At 37.8% G+C, this 25,615-nt stretch overlaps 1 protein-coding gene across 1 annotated transcript in view; it reads left to right on the top strand.

Annotated features, from left to right (window-relative positions):
• The window catches only part of DCC (DCC netrin 1 receptor), a 775,798-nt gene that overhangs the window by 424,292 nt on the left and 325,891 nt on the right, over nucleotides 1-25,615 (top strand). The window contains exons 10-11 of the mRNA XM_064578790.1: nucleotides 22,660-22,808; nucleotides 24,475-24,613. Of these exons, the coding sequence (XP_064434860.1) occupies nucleotides 22,660-22,808; nucleotides 24,475-24,613 (288 nt within the window). The remainder of the gene's footprint in view (nucleotides 1-22,659; nucleotides 22,809-24,474; nucleotides 24,614-25,615) is intronic.

Genomic DNA, 25,615 nt, shown 5'->3' with positions numbered 1-25,615 from the left:
TCCCGCATCGGGCTCCCTGCTCGGCGGGGAGTCTGCTTCTCCCTCTGACCCTCCCGACCCTCCCCCCTCTCATGCTCTCTCTCTCTCAGTCTCTCTCTCTCTCAAATAAATAAATAAAATCTTTAAAAAAAAATAATCTCAGTCATTATCTCTCAAGCAGAGAAGTACTAAGAAACATCCTTAGTTTCCTTAAAATCATACTTGATTATGCTCCTACCTTCTTCCTTTCTCCAGAATTCTAATCCTGCCTTGTAGGCTGTGGGACATAGTGTTTTCTGAATATTAAGGACCGCAAACCACTCAGGTCGCCCTAAAGGGACTAACAAGTGAAAGAATCATCTGGATAATGAAGTTTGCAGAAGCTGCCCGTGAGAACGGTTACCAACCGCATGCTCAGATACCCAGGGTTTGATCTTCAGTTGATAAAAGTCCCACGAGCATTTCCTCCTGAACAGTGATGGCAACATGTTGACTGTGATTTTAACAGCTACAACCTAAAGCAGCAATTGTGTGTCATCACCTTAAAATCTTACAGGTTCGGCCCATAGCAGTCCCTGTACCTGTGAAATATCCTGTGAGCAAGAGTTCTGGCCCAACCCAACTCCCATGATAGAAATCATAAAGTTAAATGTGTCAAACTTAACACTGTCTGAGCTTGGATTTGAACCTAGCATAACAGTCCTGCCACAATACTAATGTGCCAGTGAGTGTGAGCGTGCATGCGTGTACAAACTAAGATTAACGATGATCATTTCAAGGCAATAGAAAAAATAATTAATTGAAAGGTAACTGCATTTTAACAATTCTTTAATGAGTTAAAATTCCTATTACCTCAAAAAACACAGCCATGATAGAATAATGTTTTTTTAAAAAATCCCAACATTATTGTGCTTAAGCCAATCTGAATGAGTTATGCTAACTCTACTGCTGAGGAACATGCTAGGTATATAATTTGTACTCCCTGTTATAAATCACTTACTTGATCTTAACCCTCAGTCTGCTGCCTTGATTCAAAATCTTATCCCACAACCTTGCAAGGAAATAAAAAATAATTATTATTACCTCCATTTTTCAGTGGGGCTAGTTGGCTTGTAGTTCATGCAAGCTCTTCACAAAAATACTTAAGACTCCCAGAAATAACTTGCTGCTACCTCTGGTGTTATGTTTCCTCATTTAATATATTTAACCACAAATAAAAATGTAATTATAGATTTAACGTATCACTGACTTATTTTAGATTATGCCAATAGCTTGATTAATTTTGTCACTTTAAATGTGTTTTGTTCTATATCCTCTTACAATTTAATGTTCTTATAGTAATTTTGGCACTCTCTTTGGAAATACTGAGGTTTTCCTCCATTTCAATCTGTGAGTTCTTGAATTAACCTAGTAGCACTGCCTATATCTGCCATGTTCAATATGGTAGCTACTAGCCGTAAGTGGCGGTTAAGCACTTGAACCACGGCGTGCCCACACTGAGGTGTAAAGGTAAAGATAAACACTAGATGTTAAAGACTTAGTATGGAAAGAGTGTAAAATATCACATTAACAAAACTTATATTGCTTATAGTTTGAAATGATAATATTTCAGATATATTGAGTTAAACATTATTATTAAAATTAATTTTGCTTATTTAATTTTTACTTTTTGAATGTGGCAACTAGAAAGTTTAAATTACTATGAGCATTCATGGCTCACATTGTATTTATACTGAACAGTGATGACTTAGATGTATATACTCTTCTGTCTTACATCCAACTAGGAGGAAGTCAAGAAGGTGGCCAATGTGATATTAAGTTGAGTTTGGGAGTTACTGAAATACAGTGGTCAAATTTAACCCTCCTCGGAGAAATATTTCTTAAAGTCTTACCTAAATAGCATTCATAGTTAACCATTATTTTCCTTATTTGACTCCACATTAATGGGCATCATAATCAATAGCCTTTGAATGTTGAGTCAAAGGCATTTTTTTTTCCTGTTGGCCTGACACTTTATGGGACCAAAGAAAATAAAAGCAAAGGAAGTGGGGCTTGGGGAGAGAAAGGAAGCCCTTGATCCAGAGCAGCTCGCCAGTGTCCCTGTGTTCAGTTTTACTTAAAGTCTTTGTCCACCTTGTGTGAGATGATTTACTGCTGAAGTCTATTTGTCTTCCTGCCACTATCTCTGAGCAAAGCCTAAATCTTCCATGTGGTTAATAAACTTCTTATCTTTTGAATACTGAAAATAAAATAAACTTAATCCTCAGGGTGGTTCAGTCAGCAGACCGGGAGCCTTTTAGATGCTTCTTAGAGATAGAGGACAGCTAGGTTTTCCGCCCTGTGCGATTATCAATCTTCCCCTCGCATGCATGTATGTGTAAGGGTGTTAAAGGTGCTTCTCAGTGATAAATGTCAGTGGAATCGCAAAGTGAATATTAATTTCAGTATTGTCAAGGTCAGATGTGTACCCAGATTCATTGTTATTGGCATTTTTATTGTTGCTGCTGTTAGGAAAGATATTTTATCTTGGGCTCTTTTTGCAAGAGTCAGGAGAGAAGGGGAACAAAATTTCTTAACATGCATCTACATTACTCAAAGAAAAGTGCCTTGGCACAGCCTGATCTATTAATTGGGGTAATTATTTTGGGTGCCTTAAGAAAGATCAAAGTGTGGGTTTAGAGGAGCTAAGGAAGGTGGGAACAGAACAAACAGATGATCACAAAATCTTGAGACTAGCTTATGTACCTGAAAAGTGGCTCACTATGTATGTGGAAAAAGGAAGAAAAAAAAAAATCAGGAGAAATAAATAAAGAAGAGAAAAAGTCTGTGATGAAGCCGTTCATTGAAGTCGGGTATGAAATTATCCAGCTAGGAGCTCCAGAAACTAAAAGAGAAATGAAGATGAAGAAAAATATTAGATTATGACTGTCCATCTGGGGATAAATAAGCCATTGGACATGTCTGTATAGAGTGAATTACCTCAAACCCCACAGTGGGTACCAGCACTGTGATATTCATCTGCCAACACACCACACCCACGCACCTGACTGGTCTAATTTTAGTCTAGTATTAATGATCTTAGTGAACAACACCAGAAACATCCAGCTATGCAAGTTAGAAATAGAGGAGTCACTCCTGGTGCCTCCATCCTCCTCACTGCTCTATCTCCAATACATCCAATGCTGCTGATTTTACCCTCCATATAGCTCTTGAATCCCTCCCACTACCATTGTTCTAATTCAAGCTGTTAATCGTTGTCTTTTGTACTATAGAATATTTTCCCAACTGGGCTCCCAATACCACATTCACCCCCTTCAATTTATTCTTTATGTAACTGACAGAGTACAAAATGCTTAAACTCATCAATTCTGTTCTGATTCTTAGAATAAAAGATCAAAATCTTCCCAAGGCCTTTAAGATTTAGTATGGTCTCACCCCAGCAATCTCTCTCACCTCATCTGAATCCCTCTTCTCCTGGTTCCTTGTGTACTGCAACCTTAGATTGTAAATTCTATGGAAGTTTTCACTGTTTACCCCATCAATTCTTCCAATGTCTGGCACACTGTAAAAAAATTACTTAATATTTATTGAGCACTTCCTTTGTGCCAGATGCTATTCATTAATTATTTATTATGAATCTCCACAACAAACACATGGGGTAAGTATTAGTATTAAGCCCATTTTAAGATAAGAAAAATTAAACTCAAAGATATTAACTAGCTTGACCCCAGCCACCTAGCCTGAGCAAGGGTACTGGATTTGAACCCAGGTCTTTCATTCTGGACTCCATACTCTTTACTGTTAATCTCTCTCTCCAAAGCTTATTTATTTAAATGGGATCTATTGGCATCTCCTGAATCAGAGAAGCTCAGATCTCCAACTTCTGTGAAACCTATGTGTTAGGAGGATAGAGTTCTAAATTTCTTCCTTAACTTATGGTCCCTCCCAAAAGAGCCAGTTTACCCAAGGCAGTTCCTTATCTTTTAAAGCCTAGGAATAGATAAACAATAAACCTCTTCCCCAAAGAGATAGTATCTTTTTAAGATGGGATCTTTTTGTGGTAATGTAGAGAAACCTGCTCACTTGACTATCTTTAGTAACTGGCAGCAGGGCTCTTTTATAAAAGCAATCTATACAAGTCATTTATTGCTCTATTAAAGCTACAAACATCAAATATTGATTCTTCCCATACTGACCATAATACAAACCAACTTTGAGAAAGGTTGCCGGGATTTAGTTACATTACCACCATGGGAAACACTCCAGGTTGCACACAAGCTAAGGACACCTGCTTCTCTGATGCACATCTATTTATAAATGTCAGAGAACTGACATTTTTGGGTGCAGAAATACAATCCTGAAGTATATATGAGTCTCATATGAATGTGAAGCAAGCAAGAGGTCTGTGCATGCCTTTCCGAGGAATTTCTGCTTGCAAATCTTCTGTAAGAACTAAACATAAATTTATGGTCTGTATAATAACAGTAAAAGTAACTCTATGTTGAGAATTTATGAGGAGGTTGAAAGGCTTAACTTTTAGATATTATTATGACACAGCAAGCAAATCTCCACTCTCTTACCAGACACTCTCTTGGCCACATTTAATTTGTAAACATAATCATGATTCAGGACTCATGCTATACCTTACACAACTATGGAGTGCTATGTTTCCTATTTCCCTTTCACATTCATCATTTCCTCGTGGTCTTCCAACTATCTTGAGTATTAAGAAGAACAAATATTCCTTCCTCCAATTACCTGATAAGGGAACCAAACTATGGAAAAGTTTAAGGGACTTGAGTCCAGGTAACAGTAATATTATCTACCATGTTATCTAGAACACTTGCTTCTCTATATAGCCTCATATAATCCTAGTTTAATCGTAGGGTTTATTTCTATTATTTCTATTTAGAATTTCTATTATTTCTATTTTCCATTATTTCTATTTAAAATTTCTTTCTTTTTTTTTAAGATTTTATTTATTTATTTGACAGAGAGATAGAGAGAGAGAGCACAAGTAGGCAGAGTGGCAGGCAGAGGGAGAGGGAGAAGCAGACTCCCCGCTGAGCAGGGAGCCTGATGTGGGACTCAATCCCAGGACCCTGGGATCATAACTTGAGCAAAAGGCAAACACTTAACCAACTGAGTCACCCAGGTGCTCCCCCATCCCATCTTTCAAGAAAAACTTGTGTCATCTTTAATTTAGTTCACTTTGGAATTCTTCTCATTATCTTTACTTAGAGGCCTTATTGTCAGAAACCTTCCCCAAGCTATATAGCAGTTCTTCTATTTACCAGCTTGTAAATTCTATTCTGAAAAAGCTAATTTTAAGGCCATTACCCATCAAATTCATTCACACCCATGTATACTGATTCATCAGATTCCTTCTTCACACCTGAACTTCCTTGTCCTTCCTTTTTCCATCAGTGCAATTCTTTTTTTAAAATTATTTTATTTATTTGAGAGATAGAGTGTGAGAGCATGCCTGTGAGGGGAGGAGGTGCAGAGGGAGAGTAGACTCCTCCGAGCAGGGAGCCCCAGCTGGGCTTGATCTAGTGACCCTGAGGTCATGACCTGAGTGGAAATCAAGAGTCCGATGGCCAACTGACTGAGCCACACAGGCACCTCCATCAGTGCAATTCTTAATTGTTCTTCAAGAAACGTTTTTGACCAAATTCCCGTAACCATCCCTAATTACTATATACTTCATCAATAGATATATGTCTAGAATTCTTATATACTTCATTGTCTTCCCAGAGAGGTTTTAATCTTGGTTATATATGGTTTGTTGGTCATATCTAGGTGTTTCCTGTGGTGTCTTTTCTTTACTAAATTCCTTGAAAATTTCTACCGTAATAAAATATTTCACAATACTGAAGGTAGCACTGTATCCTAAACACATAAAAAGTATAATTAGACTTTAAAATCAGCTGGCACTTTTACCTAAAATGGAATGTAACACAATGGAAAGTAACTGAACCCAAGCTATTCTGGAAAAAGAAATTATAAGGGAAAAAAAAAAAGCCAGTGTGCTTTTAAGTTTATATTACATCTAGCCTGCAGGAACATGGAAACTTAAGCACATTTGGCTAAAAATTTAAGTTTTTAACTTCAACGTTTGGTATCTTGTAAGCAATTTCCTAGATCATAAAAACAATTGCTTTTGACATGACTTAGAAATCTCCGATTTAAATGGTTTGAGACCTCAATCATGCAGCCAGGAATCTACATTCTCCATTACATTTTGCATTTCTAGGCCTTGCCTGTTTTCTAAAGTGAAGTTAAAAATACTCTGCTTACTTCACCAAGGCTATTTATTACTTGACTATGTCAGGGAAAACCAGAGCTATCCCACCAAAAAGAACTTATATTGAAGTCAATTTCTGAAACCACTTTTTTTATCAAACTGCTTCTACTTCTAGTTCTAAGAAGATTACTTTCAGTATTATTATTTTTCAGAGAGACTCATTAAAGTTCTTCTCTACTACACTGTCAAAAATATCCATCATTTGAAATATGAGCATATATGTGTATATGTGTGTGTATGTGTATATGTATATGATATGTAAGTCATATATATCACACATGTTATATATATATGTGTGTGTATAGATGTCTCTATATTTCTCTACACACACACACAGTGACATAGTTGAGTATATTGTGAGTTAGCAGATGCCACCTATTAAAACCCTAAATAAAATGATCAGGCAATAACTACTTCCTCCAACATAGTCTAGTCAGACTTCTGTGGTTTTGTAATAGAAACCCACCCCATAGTTTGTGCTTCCTTCTTGCCAAATCACTGTCATATCTCCTAACTACGTATAGTTCAGTCAAGAGGGGGTTTCATTATGTTAATAATTACATTGCCCACAGGCTTTTTGATGTTGCATTCCCCATACAGAATAGAAACAGATTTCATAGAAATATCATTAAAGCTGTTAACTACAGGAGGAAAAAAAATCAAAGAGGCGATCAAAGCATGTACTTTATTATCAATAAATGCAATAAATGCAAATCGTGCATTATCAAGCATTCAGGAATGGCTTGCATTCGAAACACATTCAGTTAGGAGATCATCAGCAATGGAAGCCACTGTTTAAATAAGAGCTTTGTGGCCTAAATCCATTTAGATCACTATAGACAATTACTTAGATCCGTTGCTATCCATTTTAAACAATGAACTCAAGAATCATTTTTAAATTAACAAATGAATAAGGAGGTAAAATCATGCTCAGAATTTTGGCCTGATTTGAAGACATGTGAATTATAGCTCATTATTTGAATGACAACACATGTGATTTTTTTTTCAAACGCACTAGTACTTTAGTTCCATTAAAAAAAAAAAAAGATTTGGTATCTGTTAAATTGATGATTTAGGAACAGTAGGACACATTGTACTACATAGTCATGTTGAAAAGACTTTAAATATTCAAATGTTCAACTACATATTCTCTGACACTAACATTTGTCTTCATTTCGGACTTCCAGCTGAGAAACATCAGTATAATGGTGAAAAGACATCAGCCTCATTCAGTATTTTGAAGCCAGTAGCATGTTTTGATCCTTCTAAAGCTTTTTCTATGAAAATCTTATATTTACATTCTTATTTAGAAGGGATTATTTAAACTCCCAAAATATTTTTAGAACCTTATATTTGATAAACTGTAATTTATATTTTAGTCTGATTAATACAAATACCAAATTACTTACAGTAAAAAGGTGTCAGGAAGGTAGATGTGTAGAGAGATAGTAGAATAAGAAACAGCAAGAGAAAGGCAGAAAAAGAAAAAAAGGTCATATATGCTATGTGACTTCTTGATCAGCAAAAGCTCTACCATCTTGAAAACCTAAAATATTTGATGAATTAAACCAGATTAATTCAAATGCCTTGAATTGCCTATGATTTGATATTTGATAAACTGTAATTTATATTTTAGTCTGATTAATACAAATACCAAATTACTTACGGTAAAAAGGTGTCAGGAAGGTAGATGTGTAGAGAGATAGTAGAATAAGAAACAGCAAGAGAAAGGCAGAAAAAGAAAAAAAGGTCATATATGCTATGTGACTTCTTGATCAGCAAAAGCTCTACCATCTTGAAAACCTAAAATATTTGATGAATTAAACCAGATTAATTCAAATGCCTTGAATTGCCTATGATTTAGAAAATGAAATAGAAAAAGTCTATTTCTTAAACATGTTTCAGCTTTTGAATTTTATTAAAAGTTGAAGATGTCTCTTTAAACTGAAACTATTGCCATATTTCCCATCATAAAATAATTAACAATCATTACAAATGAATCAATATTAAGGAATCATTGGTTTGGGCGCTGGGTGGCTCGGTCAGTTAAGCATGACTCTTAGTTTTGGCTCAAGTCATGATCTCATGGGTCAGGAGATCCAACCCTGCATGCGGCTCTGCACTCAGTGGGGAGTCTGCTTGAAGAGTCTCTCCCTCTCCCCCTCTCCCCACTCGTGCATGCATACGTGCACGCACTCTCTCTCTCTCAAATAAATAAATAAATCTTAAAAAAAAAAAAGAATCATTGGTTTTCAGAGCCAAAAGAAGCCAGAGATATTATCTAATCCATTGGGAGCTACCACTTGGGGAATCATAGACCCTAATGATGGAAACTATGGGCACTACACCTAAAAAATGTACACAGTACATTCTTGAAAATGTGCATGCAGTTTCAGGGGCTCCATGGACTCCTTGATGCCAATGACTGGTCTTTATCATAAGTAAAGTTGGGGCAAGAAACTATACTATCTGACCCTCATCTTAATCAATTATAGCTCATTAAACTGATAGTCTCTCCTCTTTCTCCCTCTTTCTCTCTATCTCTTGCACTTGTGCACACACATACACTCTCACATATACAATACAAACACACATTCTGTCTTCAGTATGATTATATATGATAAATGATGCTGTATTAAAGATTCAGCTAACTTTTATATGCCATTTTGGGGGTTAATATCCAATAAGGTCTCATTATAAAGTGCTCTGTTACATGATACATTTATATATATAGTGAGAAATTACTGTCCCCAGTGAAAATAGTGACATGTAATACAACTCATTCCCTCCAACATAAGTATTTAGTTTGTTCTTAGGTGCAGGTGCTATAATGAATTTCTACTGAAATGAAATATTGACATTTAAAAAGGTGGTTGGTTGAGCTGACGTTGATTGATGAGTTACTTGCATAGATTATGCATCTATTCTGAAATCTTGCCATTCTTTGAAGAGATAGGTAACTCTGATAGAGATGAAGAGAAATTAGATGCAGTTTGCCACAAAATTATTGTCCAACTGAGGGGATCAGTGGAGATTATTAAAGACATCTTGGAAATGATGAGCAGTTAAGGCCATTAAGTTTCTTGACTGACATACTAAAATGTAATGAAATGGAAGGCTGAAGCTGTTAACTGTATCGATTTCACATATAATTCCCATTGTTGAACATTTTTTGTTTCTCTTTTTCTGTCTCTCCTAATATGCATATAATACATCACATATATAAAACTATATGAGCTTGCTTAAATATATAGATATAGATCTGAATAAATACACAAATATATACATGCATACCTCCATAATTAACATAAAACACAGTATATTATCCACACACCTACGTTTGGGCTATAATTCAAAAGGAAAATATTAGGGAATTCACGAATTTGAATGTATAGCACTGTTGTGAAGAAAAATAAGCATGTACTAGCATAAATAATCTTGACACTAGCCAGGAATGTTGTAAAGAAAAATATTCCATACGCAGGCAGTATTTTGGTCTTAATATATGATGAATGTATTATTTGATGTTAATTCTTTGATGTTTTAATGTTTATATTTACTTGGGACAACAACAACAACATCATGGTATTTTAATTTTAATACATGACAATGTTAAAGAAAATCAACAAATGCAATCAGAGCATAAAACAAATTATATTTTAAAACAAAAAGTTGAAGTAGGAAATAGTTTAGTACAAAGATGCAATCCTTTTTCAGAAAAAGCCAAGTGGAAACCTTATAACAGCAAATAGAATGTTGTCATTTGGCTGGAATTGATGAAAACACACACTGCTGTTAGCGCACACTTACACCAAATGCTTTGAATGTTCTTTTTTTACTTCTGGTGTCTATTACCTCTGCTTAAAATTCTTCTGGAATCCCAAGCACATGTTTTTCCCTGATACTGTCTAATGACCATTAGGAGGGGAGAATAATTCAATTGTGAACAGACAACCAGAGTAGGCACTACCAGTGTGAACTGAATCTCAATTACTTACCACCTGATGTTGTCTTATAGGTAACCAAGGTATATATGCATATAAACAAATCACACAGTGGTCAAAGTGTACCTAGGTTCACGTTCATACAACAAACATGGACATATATACCAACTTTAGTTCTCATCAGGTATGTTAGGAAAACACTGTTTTCTGATCACTTGGAGTAACAATCCTGAATTAACAAAATCAAACGAGTTAGACTATGCAGAGTAGCTATTTTTATTTTAGGACTGTTGTTTAAAGATATTATTTATTTGTCAGAGAGAGTGTGTGTGTGTGTGTGTGTGTGTGTGTGTGTGTGAAAGAGAGAGAGTGCAAGCAGGGCTAGCAGCAGGCAGAGGGAGAAACGGGTTCTCCACTGAGCAAGGAGCCCGATGTGGGACTTGATCCCAGGACACTGGTATCATGACCTGAGTCTAAGGCAGATGGTTAGCTGACTGAGCTACCCAGGCATCCCTAGGCTTGTTATTTAGGGTAACGTTTGATAATTGTATACAAGTTATATACATTTGACTCATGCTTATTGAATATGTTGCGTATGCCTAGCATTGTGTATATCCTTGTGGAGAAGACAACTGCTCCTATTATTTGGGAAACTAAATGGAGTGTTTTGACCATTCTCCTGACAAGAAGCCTGGACACTAAGCAGCCCTCCCTAGGCTCATCAAGGGAGGAGTGTGGCCTATTGGTAGTCTTTGTGGGGATGCTGCCTTGAGCTGTAGACATCTGGGTAGTCTGTCTATTCTCTCCATGATGCCTGATTGAAGTGGCTACGAGGCTGGCATAGACCTAGTCTGGTGGGCTGTGTACTCCCATCCCGACTATGCTAGGTGGCTCCCTCAGCTTGGCCTTCCAGATTCTCAGGTGGCTTGCTCTTCTTCCCATTACCCCCTTGTGTTCCAGTGGAACAGATGAGCAGAATCTTCCCAAACATTGTCTTCCCTTCCTTTCTCCAATAAAGGGAGACTCAGTCATCTCCTAGGCCTTTTGGAGTCATTCTGCCTTGGGAAACCTTCCTTGAATGTGGAGTAATGGCCTTGGATGTTGGCCATTTTTAAATCTTAGTCTTGAGTTCCAGAATGAGCCATGTTTTTAGTAAGCAGTGCCCTTTTAGTTTAGCCACAGGAGAGCTAGAAGGAGCACATTCAGTTAATACTTTATACATCACTGGGCCACAAAGGATATGCTCTGTGAAATTTAAAAATCCTGGTTAGGGGCGCCTGAGTGGCTCAGATGGTTAAGCATCTGCCTTCAGCTCAGGTCATGATCCCAGGGTCCTGGGATCGAGCCCTGCATTGGGCTCCCTGCTTGGTGGGGAGCCTGCTTCTCCCTCACCCTCTACTGTTCCCCCAGCTTGTGCTCTCTTGCTCTGTCAAAGAAGTAAATAAAATCTTTAAAAAAAAAAAATCCTGGTTATGTCACATTCAACATGTAACTCAAGCAGGTCACTCAGTCTCAATTCTCTTGCTCCTTTCTTTGTCTCTCTTCCTTAGAAAAATAATAGATTCCAAATCAGACAACCTCCCCTCTTAAAATGTTTGTATTGTCATTGTGAATATATCAATAATCATAGAAGCATGAAAATTATAATTTTTTATTACTGTTCTTTAAAACGTACTTTGAAAATCCAGTTGAACAATGTCAGTGGGCAAGATTTTCTTTTGCCTTTTTTCCCCCATGATGCAAAATGTCTGCTTCATTATAATACAGTTCTAATTGTATCACTATGAACTTTGACACAGGCAAGACTCCCCACTGTTGTATAGTATTGTCTACTAAAGTCACCTTTGTGAAATAAAGAATTTTCCATAGAAAAATTACCCCTTCCTGGAATAGTACCAAGGTGAGGGCCCTCTCATAAAGTGTCTGTCAGAATACAACTCTTTGGGAGCCAGAATTCTCCCTATGGAAGAAAGGACATAAAAGGAATGGGGAATGCAAGAATAAACTCTATAGAGATGGGTTGGAATGGGAGGTATCTCTGTAGAGTCGTGAAAAATATATGTGTGTACCTGTATATTTGAGTATATGTATGCATGAATGCATTTCTGTATGTATAAGTGTATATACATTCCTGTTTCTCATTCACCAATAGGACCTAGAAGCAAGACACCCAAGTAGCAATGAACATAGCTAACACCTAGATCTTTGTCTTGAATATCATTCCCCACTAAAAGGAAGGAGACATCTCTGAAAAATGTTTGATTCCAGAACTGAGGCAGGATCAAGATGAGCTTGGAATATATTATGCTAAGAAGACAGAAAGTGTTCCAATAAATGATGAGACATGTTACAAGGACAGAGGAACCAACTTAAAGAGGACCTCACTGGCCAAATTTGAACTGGACAACTTGAACACCAAAATAATTAGGGACAATTGTGAATTATAGATCATAAAAAAGTAGAAATACATGTGCCCATGCCAATAAGATATACATAAATAGAAATGAGGGTTCTTGGGGCATCTGGGTGGCTCCGTCGGTTAAGCATCTGACTCTTGATTTCAGCTCATGTGATGATCTCAGGATCCTGAGATTGAGCGCCACATGGGGCTCCATGCTTAGCACAGAGTCTGCTTGTCCCTCTCCCTCTGCTCTCCCCCTGCTTGTGCGCTCTCTCTCTCTCAAATAAATAAATAAATAAAATCTTAAAAAAAAAGGAAAATGGGTTCTTGTTTATAATAGAATGTTGAGTGCCACATGGTTAATGTGGAGGAAGTGCTTGAATAAAAAAAACACATTTTGTAACCACCATGCTGAAAATGGATTTATCAAAAACTATAATAGGTGCTAATTCTAAGGGATTTTGATAAATAATATGATATTTATATGGTCCTGACATAGTATCTCCCCACAAATTGCCTATTGGTTGTAAGGAGTAGAGCAGGGTTTTGGGGTCAGGAGGGATACAGGGGAACCAGTTAACTTTACAGTGGAGAAATCTGGCAGCACCTTGACCAGGTATTCAGAACTAATATAACAAACCAGGAAGGGAGAGAGGTCTTATGCCTCTGGACATGATGCCCTGAGGAGACAGACATCACACATGTTTCATTTCAGTCTAGAATGTATAACCCAAATCCAACACAAAGAAACAAAAACAAACCCCGAATAAGTAATCTATTAATTTAAAAAAAAAAAAGACTATAGTCTTCAAAAGTATAAATGACCTAAAAGATAAAGATGGGCATTGGAAATCTTCCAGCATAAAGCTAACTAAGGGGATAATGACAGTGAAATGCAAACTTGACCCTAGACTGGATCCTGAACTGGAGAGGAAAATGCTACATAAATTACATTATGGGTTCAGGTGACACAATTGGAATGCAGTTGATGATTAGGTGAAAGTATTGTATTAGTATAAAATGCACTGAAGTTCATATTATTCACATACACATTAATGCTTAGGAAATATGCATTTGGGGGTAGAGAGCCATAGTTTGTGTAACTTCATCTGGATAGATTCAGATTTTCTGTCTCTGTATCTCTGTCTCTCTGTTTCTCTTTATATGATAAATGCAACATATATGTATATATGGAGAGAGAGATAGAGAATATATGTATACCTGATTAAAAGGGAACATGGGTGTTCTATGTACTATTTTCATTCTTAAAATTTTCTATAGGTTTAAAATGATTTTCAAGTAAGTTTTTTTTTTGTTCATCCAAGGATGTTTATTTTTTTTATTCTTATGTTAATCCCCTACATTACATTAGTTTTAGGTATAGTGTTCCATGATTCATTGTTTGTACATAACACCCAGTGCTCCATGCAGAAGGTGCCCTCCTCAATACCCACCACCAGGCTAACCCATCCTCCCACCCCTCTCCCCTCTAGAACCCTCAGTTTGTTTTTCAGAGTCCATCGTCTCTCATGGTTCGTCTACCCCTCCGATTTCCCCCCCTTCATTCTTCCCCTCCTGCTACCTTCTTCTTCTTCTTTTTTTTTTTTCTTAACATATATTGCATTATTTGTTTCAGAGGTACAGATCTGAGATTCAACAGTCTTACACAATTCACAGCGCTTACCAGAGCACATACCCTCCCCAGTGTCTATCACCCAGGCACCCCATCCCTCCCACCCCCCTCCCCACTACAGCAACCCTCAGTTTGTTTCCTACAATTAAGAATTCCTCATATCAGTGAGATCATATGATACATGTCTTTCTCTGTTTGACTTATTTCACTCAGCATAACACCCTCCAGTTCCATTCATGTCGTTGCAAATGGCAAGATCTCATTCCTTTTGATGGCTGCATAATATTCCATTGTATATATATACCACTTCTTCTTTATCCATTCATCTGTCAATGGACATCTTGGCTCTTTCCACAGTTTGGCTATTGTGGACATTGCTGCTATAAACATTGGGGTGCACGTACCCTTTCAGATCCCTACTTTTGTATCGTTGGGGTAAATACCCAGTAGTGCAATTGCTGGATCATATGGTAGCTCTATTTTCAACTTTTTGAGGAACCTCCATACAGTTTTCCAGAGTGGCTGCACCAGCTTGCATTCCCACCAACAGTGTAGGAGGGTTCCCCTTTCTCCGCATCCCCGCCAACATCTGTCATTTCCTGACTTGTTAATTTTAGCAATTCTGACGGGTGTGAGGTGGTATCTCATTGAGGTTTTGATTTGGATTTCCCTGATGCCGAGCGATATTGAGCACTTTTTCATGTGTCTGTTGGCCATTTGGATGTCTTCTTTGGAAAAATGTCAGTTCATGTCTTCTGCCCATTTCTTGATTGGATTCTTTGTTCTTTGGGTGTTGAGTTTGATGAGTTCTTTATATATTTTGGATAATAGCCCTTTATCTGATATGTCATTTGCAAATATCTTCTCCCATTCTGTCAGTTGTCTTTTGGTTTTGTTGACTGTTTCCTTTGCTTTGCAAAAGCTTTTTATCTTGATGAAGTCCCAATAGTTCATTTTTGCCCTTGCTTCCCTTGCCTTTGATGATGTTTCTAGGAAGAAGTTGCCACGGCTGAGGTCAGAGAGGTTGCTACCTGTGTTCTCCTTTAGGATTTTGATGGATTCCTGTCTCACATTGAGGTCTTTCAACCATTTGGAGTCTATTGTTGTGTGTGGTGTAAGGAAATGGTCCGGTTTCATTCTTCTGCAGGTGGCTGTCCAATTTTCCCAACACCATTTGTTGAAGAGACTGTCTTTGTTCCATTGGACATTCTTTCCTGCTTTGTCAAAGATGAGTTGACCATAGAGTTGAGGGTCCATTTCTGGGCTCTCTATTCTGTTCCATTGATCTATGTGTCTGTTTTTGTGCCAGTACCATACTGTCTTGATGATGACAGCTTTGTAATAGAGCTTGAAGTCCGGAATTGTGATGCTGCCAGTTTTGCTTTTCTTTTTCAACATTCCTCTGGCTATGCGGGGTCTTTTCTGGTTCCATACAAATTTTAGGATTATTTGTTCCACTTCTTTGAAAAAAGTGGATGGTATTTTGATGGGGATTGCATTGAATGTGTAGATTGCTCTAGGTAGCATTGACATCTTCACAATATTTGTTCTTCCAATCCATGAGCATGGAACGTTTTTCCATTTCTTTCTGTCTTCCTCAATTTCTTTCATGAGTATTTTATAGTTTTCTGAGTACAGATCCTTTGTCTCTTTGGTTAGATTTATTCCTAGGTATCTTATGGTTTGGGTGCAATTGTAAATGGGATCAACTCCTTAATTTCTCTTTCTTCTGTCTTGTTGTTGGTGTATAGGAATGCCACTGACTTCTGTGCATTGATTTTATATCCTGCCACTTTACTGAATTCCTGTATGAGTTCTAGCAGTTTTGGGGTGGAGTCTTTTGGGTTTTCCACATAAAGTATCATATCATCTGCAAAGAGTGAGAGTTTGACTTCTTCTTTGCCCATTCAAATGCCTTTTATTTCTTTTTGTTGTCTGATTGCTGTGGCTAGGACTTCCAATACTATGTTGTATAGCAGTGGTGATAGTGGACATCCCTGCCACGTTCCTGACCTTAGGGGGAAAGCTCTCAGTTTTTCCCCATTGAGAATGATATTCGCTGTAGGGTTTTCATAGATGGCTTTTATGATATTGAGGTATGTACCCTCTATGCCTATACTCTAAAGAGTTTTGATTAAGAAAGGATGCTGTACTTTGTCAAAAGCTTTTTCTGCATCTATTGAGAGGATCATATGATTCTTGTTCTTTCTTTTGTTAATGTATTGTATCACATTGATTGATTTGTGGATGTTGAACCAACCTTGCAGCCCAGCGATAAATCCCACTTGGTCGTGGTGAATAATCCTTTTAATGTACTGTTGGATCCTATTGGCTAGTATTTTGGTGAAAATTTTTGTATCCATGTTCATCAGGGATATTGGTCTGTAATTCTCCTTTTTGTTGGTTTGTATTTCTTTGGTGTTGGTTGTGACCTCTCCTCTTTCATTCATGATTTTGTTGATTTGGGTCATTTCTCTTTTTTTTTTTTTTGATAAGTCTGGCCAGGGGTTTATCAATCTTGTTAATTCTTTCAAAGAACCAGCTCCTAGTTTCGTCGATCTGTTCTACTGTTCTTTTAGTTTCTATTTCATTGATTTCTGCTCTGATCTTTATTATTTCTCTTCTCCTGCTGGGTTTAGGCTTTATTTGCTGTTCTTTCTCCAGCTCCTTTAGGTGTAGGGTTAGGTTGTGTACTTGAGACCTTTCTTGTTTCTTGAGAAAGGCTTGTATTGCTATATACTTTCCTCTTAGGACTGCCTTTGCTGCATCCCAAAGATTTTGAATAGTTGTGTTTTCATTTTCATTGGTTTCCATGTATTTTTTTAATTCTTCCTTAATTTCCTGGTTGACCCATTCATTCTTCAGTAGGATGCTCTTTAGCCTCCATGTATTTGAGTTCTTTCCGACTTTCCTCTTGTGATTGAGTTCTAGTTTCAAAGCATTGTGGTCTGAAAATATGCAGGGAATGATCCCAATCTTTTGGTACTGGTTGAGACCTGATTTATGACCTAGGATGTGATCGATTCTGGAGAATGTTCCATGGGCACTAGAGAAGAATGTGTATTCTGTTGCTTTGGGATGGAATGTTCTGAATATGTCTGTGAAGTCCATTTGGTCCAGTGTGTCATTTAAAGTCTTTATTTCCTTGTTGATCTTTTGCTTAGATGATCTGTGCATTTCTGTGAGGGGGGTGTTAAAGTCCCCCACTATTATTGTATTGTTGTCAATGTATTTCTTTGCTTTTATTATTAATTGGCTTGTATAAGTGGCTGCTCCCATGTTAGGGGCATAGATATTTACAACTGTTAGATCTTCTTGTTGGATAGACCCTTTAAGTAGGATATAGTGTCCTTCCTCATCTCTTACTACAGTCTTTGGTTTAAAATCTAATTTGTCTGATATAAGGATTGCCACCCCAGCTTTCTTTTGGTGCCCATTAGCATGGTAAATGGTTTTCCACCCACTCACTTTCAGTCTGGGGGTGTCTTTGGTTCTAAAATGAATCTCTTGCAGACAGCATATCGATGGGTCTTGTTTTTTATTTATTTATTTTTTTAAAGATTTTATTTATTTATTTCAGAGAGAGAGAATGAGAGAGAGCACATGAGAGGGGGGAGGGGCAGAGGGAGAAGCAGACTCCCTGCCGAGCAGGGAGCCCGATGCGGGACTCGATCCTGGGACTCCAGGATCATGACCTGAGCCGAAGGCAGTCGCTTAACCAACTGAGCCACTCAGGCGCCCGGGTCTTGTTTTTTAATCCAGTCTGATAGCCTGTGTCTTTTGATTGGGGCACTTAGCCCATTTACATTCAAGGTAACTATTGAAAGATAGGAATTTTGTGCCATTGTATTGCCTGTAAGGTGACTGTTACCGTATATTGTCTGTGTTCCTTTCTGGTCTATGTTGCTTTTAGGCTCTCTCTATGCTTAGAGGACCCCTTTCAAGATTTCTTGTAGGGCTGGTTTTGTGTTTGCAAATTCCTTTAGGTTTTGTTTGTGCTGGAAGCTTTTTATCTCTCCTTCAATTTTCAATGACAGCCTAGCTGGATATAGTATTCTTGGCTGCATATTTTTCTCGTTTAGTGTTCTGAATATATCCTGCCAGTCCTTTCTGGCCTGCCAGGTCTCTGTGGATAGGTCTGTTGCCAGTCTAATGTTTCTACCGTTTTAGGTTACATATCTCTTCTCCCGAGCTGCTTTCAGGATTTTCTCTTTGTCTATGAGACTCGTAAGTTTTACTATTAGATGTCAGGGTGTTGACCTATTTTTATTGATTTTGAGAGGGGTTCTCTGTGCTTCCTGGATTTTCATGCCTGTTTCCTTCCCCAAATTTGGGAAGTTCTCTGCTATAATTTGCTCCATTATACCTTCTGCCCCTCTCTCTCTTTCTTCTTCTTCTGGGATCCCAATTATTCTAATGTTGTTTCGTCTTATGGTATCGCTTATCTCTCGAATTCTGCCCTTGTGATCCAGTAGTTGTTTATCTCTCTTTTTCTCAGCTTCTTTATTTTCCATCATTTGGTCTTCTATATTACTGATTCTCTCTTCTGCCTCACTTATCCTAGCAGCTAGCACCCCCATTTTTGATTGCACCTCATTAATAGCCTTTTTGATTTCTATTTGGTTAGATTTTAGTTCTTTTACTTCTCCAGAAAGGGTTTCTCTAATAACTTCCATATTTTTTTCAAGCCCAGCTAGTATCTTTAAAGTGATGATTCTGAACTCTAGATCTGACATCGTACTAATGTCCGTATTGAGTAGGTCCCTGGCAGTCGGTACTACCTCTTGTTCTTTTTGTTGAGGTGATTTTTTCCATCTTGTCATTTTGTGCAGAGGAGAATAGATTAATGAGAGAACAAAATGCTAGCAGAGTAACCACATCCCCAGAAAATATACTCTAAACAAATCAGAAAAGACCTGAAGCAGTGGAAAAAGAAATGGAAAGAGAGAAAAAAGAAAAAGAAAAAAAAGAAAAAGAACAAGATAAAGATAAAAACAAACAAAAACAAACAAAACAAAACAACAACAATAAAAAAAACCAGAATGTGATCAAATATGATCAGGCTGGTATATAGATCAGTGCCACACACTAGATTTGGGGTGTATTTTGGTCTTTTAGAAGAAAGTGCCTCCCAATATTTTAAAGAAAGAAAAACTCATATATGTACAACAATAAGGGTTGATATGATGAAGGGATGGAATATGACTGTAAATATGGAAATTATAAAAAATTTTATAAAAGGAATTGATAAGAAGTTGTTTGAAAAAAGAAAGAAGAGGATTTAAAAAAAGAAAAAAGAAAAACAAAAGGGAGAGAATGTGATCAGGCAGGGGAGTAGAAAAAACCATATACTAGAGATTTAGGGTATATTTTGATCTGTTAGAAGAAACTATCTCAAAATTTTAAAGAGAGAACAACTTATATATATATGCCAAAAATACGGGTAACTACCATGAAGGGATAGAATATGACTCTAAGAATGAAAAATAAAAATGTTTTTTAAAAAAAGGGATTGATAAGATGTTGGTTGAAAAAGGGAAAAAAAAATTCAAAAAAAAGAAAAAAAGACAGTTAAAAACAATTAACTTTGAAAGACTAAAGAATCATGGTAAAAAAGCCGTGAATTCTATGTTCAGTGTTCCCCTAGCGCTGGAGTTCTGCCCGTTCTCATTGATGGGTAAACTTGGTCTTGGCTGGCTGTTCTCGCTGATCTTCTGGGGAGGGGCCTGTTGCCGTGGTTTCCAAATGTCTTTGCCGGAGGTGGAATTGCCCCGCCCTTGCTTCCTCCCGGCTAAGTAATCTGCTCAGGTTTGCTCTCTGGGGCTTTTGTTCCCTGCGAGCTTTCCGTACAGCTTTGGAGGCGGAGAGTGAAAATGGCGGCCTCCCAATCTCCGTCCCGGAGGAGCCGAGAACTTGGGGCCCCGCTCCTCAGTGAGCCCCCAGAGAAAAGCCGTCAGTCACTCCCATCTCCCCAGTCTCCGGCTGCACTCCGTGCTCGCCCGGCCTGTGACCGCGTGTTTCTATCTCTGGCACCCGACCCTGTGTGGAGCAAACCCAGCAGATCCCTGCGGTGCCCTCCCGCGCGGCTCCTCCCGGGGGAGGAAGGGGAGTCTCCCCGGATCTGCCGCTTGCTGGGTCCCTGCTGGAGGAGCAGGGGCCCGACTGTGCCGCGAATCACGGTTTATGGCCACCCCGAGCTGAGAGCCCGCGCCTGGGCTCTGCCTCTGCAGCCGGCTTCCCTGCTTTGTTACCTGGGAGCTCTGCCGCACTCAGGCACCCCCAGTCTTTCTGTGACCCCGAGGGTCCTGAGACCACACTGTCCCGGAGGGTTCCACCCCCCGCTTAGCCACCAGAGTGACGTCCCTCAGCGGAGCAGACTTTTAAAAGTTCCGATTTTGTGCTCCGCGGCTCTATCACTTGCCAGAAGCGGCCGACAGAGGTCCCTCCCCCGCCGTCTATCCTCCCGAATATTGCCTCGGATTCACTTCTCTGCACATCCTACCTTCCAGAAAGTGGTCACTTTTCTGATGAGAGAGTTGTTGCTATTCTTTTCTTCGATCTCCTATTGAGTTTGTAGGTGTTCAGAATGGTTTGATCCCTATCCAGCTGAATTCCTGAGAGGAGACGAAATCCAGGTCTCCTACTCCTCCGCCATCTTGCTCCGCCCCCTCTTCAAGTAAGTTTTTAAGAAATTGTTAACAATCAGGACCCTGGGTGGCTCAGTGGGTTAAGTGCCCGCCTTTGGCTCGGGTCATGATCCCAGGGTCCTGCGATCAAGTCCCATATCAAGGTCTCTGTTCAGCAGGGAGTTTGCTTCTCCCTCTGCCTGCCATTCCCCCTGCTTGTGCTCTCTCTCTCTCTCTGACAAAAAAATAAATAATTAAATCTTAAAAAAAAAAAAAAGAAAGAAATCGTTAGCAATCATTTGTTAAGGTGAAATAAAGGAAATGTCAATAATAGAGATACTTAAGATCTGGGGACTGGTGGGAAAATATGTGAAGGTGATAAATAAAATATATCTAAAATATTTTTATATTAATTTATAAATAAATAAATATATACATATGCATATACACACAAATATATATATATATTTCCCCCAAATGAATGTGTGAGCAGTGATGCCTTAAGGAGGCTGGATACCATGGAATACATTCTGAAAAATGACAGATTCAGGGACACAGGCCCAGCACTGATCTAAGGAGTTGTGTTATCAGATCTCTGTCAGCCAGGTTTTCACATACTGTTTTACTCTGGACATTCAAACTCACAAAATTCTATTAGAGGCCTAAACTGTGCATCTGTTCAAAGCTAGGTGGTATTTAAGGCTGGAGAAAATGTACAGTGTGAAAATGTACAGTGTGTTTAAGATAAAATTGTTGTTATACTTGCAATGATGAAACCATTTAATTTACGATAACTAACATGGGTATTGGATTTTCAGTTGACAAACCATATATTTATATTTGGGTCCATAAATAAAAAATTATGCACAAATTCAAAATTTGCAAATCTGGAATTTGAGAGTTTCTTAACTCATGTCATACCCAAACTTGATCTGAGCTAATGCTATGCTATGTATAGTCTTTAATAATTCTGTTTGATGTGAATATCATATATTTTGCTGCAGATATATGATTTGATAACAGGGTGCTACCATAGACCCCACTGAGGGTGTTAAATATAACATTGCCCAGGTACCAGATTGCCTTTCTAAAATCTGAAAATTTCTAGATCTCAAAACACATCTGGACACAAGTGTTTTGGTTAAGCGATTGTGGACCTGTGCTATATAATTTCTTTAATGAACAAGGTACTTATTCTCGATTAAGTAAAGTAGCAGTTATGAGAGAAAATGGAATACTAGAAAGTGAAGTTGAAAATTGATGCCAAAATTAATTTAAAGGACTCAGAATTGGTCAAGGTTTTAAAATGCTGACATAAATAAAGGTGTGGTACATTATCCATAGCTGTGCTGCTTATTTGAATTATAAGTAAAATCACGATGTACAAATATTCTAATTGTATTTTCTCTTTTTCCTTTCTGTGGTTATTACAAGCAAAAGCATACTGGCATAGTGGAAAATTTTCCATACTAAGAATTTAGATTAAGAATCCACCACTTTTTCTGTCATTTTCCTAGTCATTTAGATTCCTTGACCACTTTTCTCCACTGTAAAAATGAAATAAGTAATTTAGATTAATATAAGTCCCCTCCTGAATCTCAAAGTGAAATGATTCTGAAATTTATTACTTTATATTTACATTTTATTTTCTTATCCCATTTGGTTCTAAAAATAGTACATAGGGCTATAATATCTTTAAGCTATAAAAGATGTATGTTTCTTATTTTTGAAAGAACCCTCTTAGACTAATCAATTTCTTTTGTACACAGTGCAAGTTCCAGGGCCAGTAGAAAACCTGCAAGCTGTATCTACCTCACCTACCTCAATTCTTATTACCTGGGAACCCCCTGCCTATGCAAACGGTCCAGTCCAAGGTTACAGATTGTTCTGCACGGAGGTGTCCACGGGAAAGGAACAGGTAGGCAAGGGAATGGGCCCAATGCTGCCACCTATCGGATGTCCTAGGACCAGAGCCATAGGAGGAAATCTGCAAATTCTTGGTACAGTCCAGTCCAGAATGTTAACTGGATAGCTGATCAGCTTTAAAATACTTGTTATTAGAAACTTTAAGCAATTTAATTGAATTCTGATTGTAAGAAAGACAACTGGGCAGTGAGATAAAGTCACTATAAAAGATGTCATTTTTCTTTTTTGTCTGAGTAGGAAGTGGCCTGTGACAATCATTAGCCACATTTGTATTAACTCAGCTGGTCCTAGAAAGCATTTGCGTCGTGAGTCCTTATCTTAAGGATGACTGATTTTTTGTTCAATGACCTCAGTCAACTTGTTTTTTTTCATTCTTATGTATTTGAGTTATTTCTGTCCTTTCCTCACCATGAGGTTGTAGTCCCCTATCACTTTTCATTGTCTTCAGGAAACCTCATTCCAGAAGTCTACTTGGCTCCTTCTTACATTTTGCTTCTAATCTGTGGTTTGCACAGACCCCTGAAAATAGGAAAATTAGATTTTCAGATAAATAAGTATTTAGGGGGACACACATGAAACTCAGCAATTCTGTTTTGTGACACATATGTGACTATTGAGATGTTTACTTCCAGATTCTCAACCTCATGCAGAAAAAGATCTATAGGCAAGTGAGCAGTTAAATAAGAAAAACCAAGAGCCCACCTTGGGATAACAGAGTTCTTTGAGTGTGTTATGAACCTTGCCAAGCATACAGTGGTCTTCATGCTTCCACATAAATTGCATGATAGAGATTTTGCTTTAAAAAAAAAAAAATGTTGGCAACAGTCCAATTGAGAAATAGTTCAAGCCCCTAAGTTCTATTGCACGATAGGAATCACTAAGATCTCCTTCTATATAATTATCCATCCCATCTTTTATTTGTTTGCTGCCCTCACGCAATTTAGCTCTTGCTTCCATCTTTCTATTCTCTCCATTTTCAACACATTTTTGGCTTTTCCATAATGGATTTCACCAACCCACTTAAATAAATTCAGAAATGATGTTACCTGAGACAAATATGAGTGTGACCGTCATTGTGGAGAGTGAAATATGTCTTCTAGAACACACTGGCTCTGATTTCTCAATGACCGTCCCTTCTAGTACCTCATTTCTGCATCAGTGAAGTACTGAAAACCATTCCATAGCACCTCACAGCCTTGTGAGACACAAAGATTGTGACAAAGGATTTGTCAGTTTCAAGAACTGTGGTTATATTTTAGCAAGGGAAGGAAGAAATCTACTGTTTTTTAGTGAATTATTCCACTTAGGGTAGAGGAGCAACTCTATTCCCACGGATTCACAGGCTGCCTTCTGCCTGTCAGAGTTTCGGTGTGGGTGGAATATGGCACACCATTCAATGTATTGGGTGGCATTAAACACATTGGAACTTAATGACTGTAAAAATAGCACAGTGCTGTTTTAACTAGGAGTCTGCAGAATGGTTTGGGATTTAGTGGGGAGTGTGTGTCACAAGTTAGGTTTTACAACAACTCATTATGAGGCTAGAACGTAGTTTAGTGAGTAAGAGTCTAATATCCAATTCACTGATTGCACAGAATGGCTGCCATTTCTGCTTTAATGTGCCTCCTGAATAACAGTTTGGCATTTTATGTCTCCAGAATATAGAGGTTGATGGACTATCTTATAAGCTGGAAGGCCTGAAAAAATTCACAGAATATACTCTTCGATTCCTAGCTTATAATCGCTATGGGCCAGGAGTATCTACTGATGACATAACAGTGGTTACACTTTCTGATGGTAAGTTATAGACAGTGAAACTTGACTCGCATATTTGACAATGATGACTTAATATTGCATGTATGTCATAGATTGCATCTCCAAGGCTTTCTAATTAAAATTTTATGGCATATATTAGCATAAATTAAAATTTTGACTCGTTCACTCAAACTATCTATTACAGTTAAAGTTAAACTTTAAAAGGTATATTATATACTCTGTGTCAGGATGTCCTAATAGGTAATCTTCAAAAGTGTGGCTACTGCCTAAGAGTTCAAATTATTTGTTGGGGGGGGAGGGGTCTCTTTATGTCTATAAATATAAACACATTTGTGCATGTGTGTGGGCTAATTTACATTGGTTTGTTTCTTTTTTTTTCTCATTCTAAGAGGGGGGTGGATGATTAAAAGTGTAAATGATGGACAGTCCTCCTACATATACCACTTAATTTGAAAATATGTTGTAAGGATTTAGGCCAAATAATCCAGCATTGAAGGTATTGAAACTAAATAGGACAATGCATAATTTTAGTTGTACCTTGTCTAACCAGTGAAATATTAGATATACTTTCTGAAATATCATAAAAGAGAGGAAGAACTCTTAATGAAAAAGATGGATTTGGCAAAGCAGTAGCAGAGGAAACTAGAGATCTAAGAAAAGGATAAGGAAATGTCGGGAAATTTAATGACAAGTGAAAATAAAGGTCAGCAGAGTATATGATATGGGGCCAGTGGAAATTCAGGCAGGTGTAGAATTGCAGAGATGGCCTCCATGAATATTAAAAAGGCAACAAGCTATCTCTTTTCAGCAAGGTTTCCATACTGTTGTATATAATTCTATAAATTATTGATCTTCTGAATTTCAAGGGGAAAAAAGACTTTAACCTGTGATTCCTTAACCAATCCATCATTGTTTAATCTGGAAAAGTATCTGGGTGGGTATTTCACACAATATCAGTGGATCGAGGAAGGTCATGCATGTTATTAAGGACAGTGCAGCAAAGACACAAGAGTGATGTTCATT

The sequence above is a fragment of the Mirounga angustirostris genome, unplaced genomic scaffold (assembly GCF_029215605.1).
Source record: "Mirounga angustirostris isolate CCGP_5_RB_7025 unplaced genomic scaffold, mMirAng1.0.hap1 SCAF_14, whole genome shotgun sequence".
Taxonomy (NCBI): Eukaryota; Metazoa; Chordata; class Mammalia; order Carnivora; family Phocidae; genus Mirounga; species Mirounga angustirostris.
This window is presented reverse-complemented; position numbering and strand designations above follow the sequence as displayed.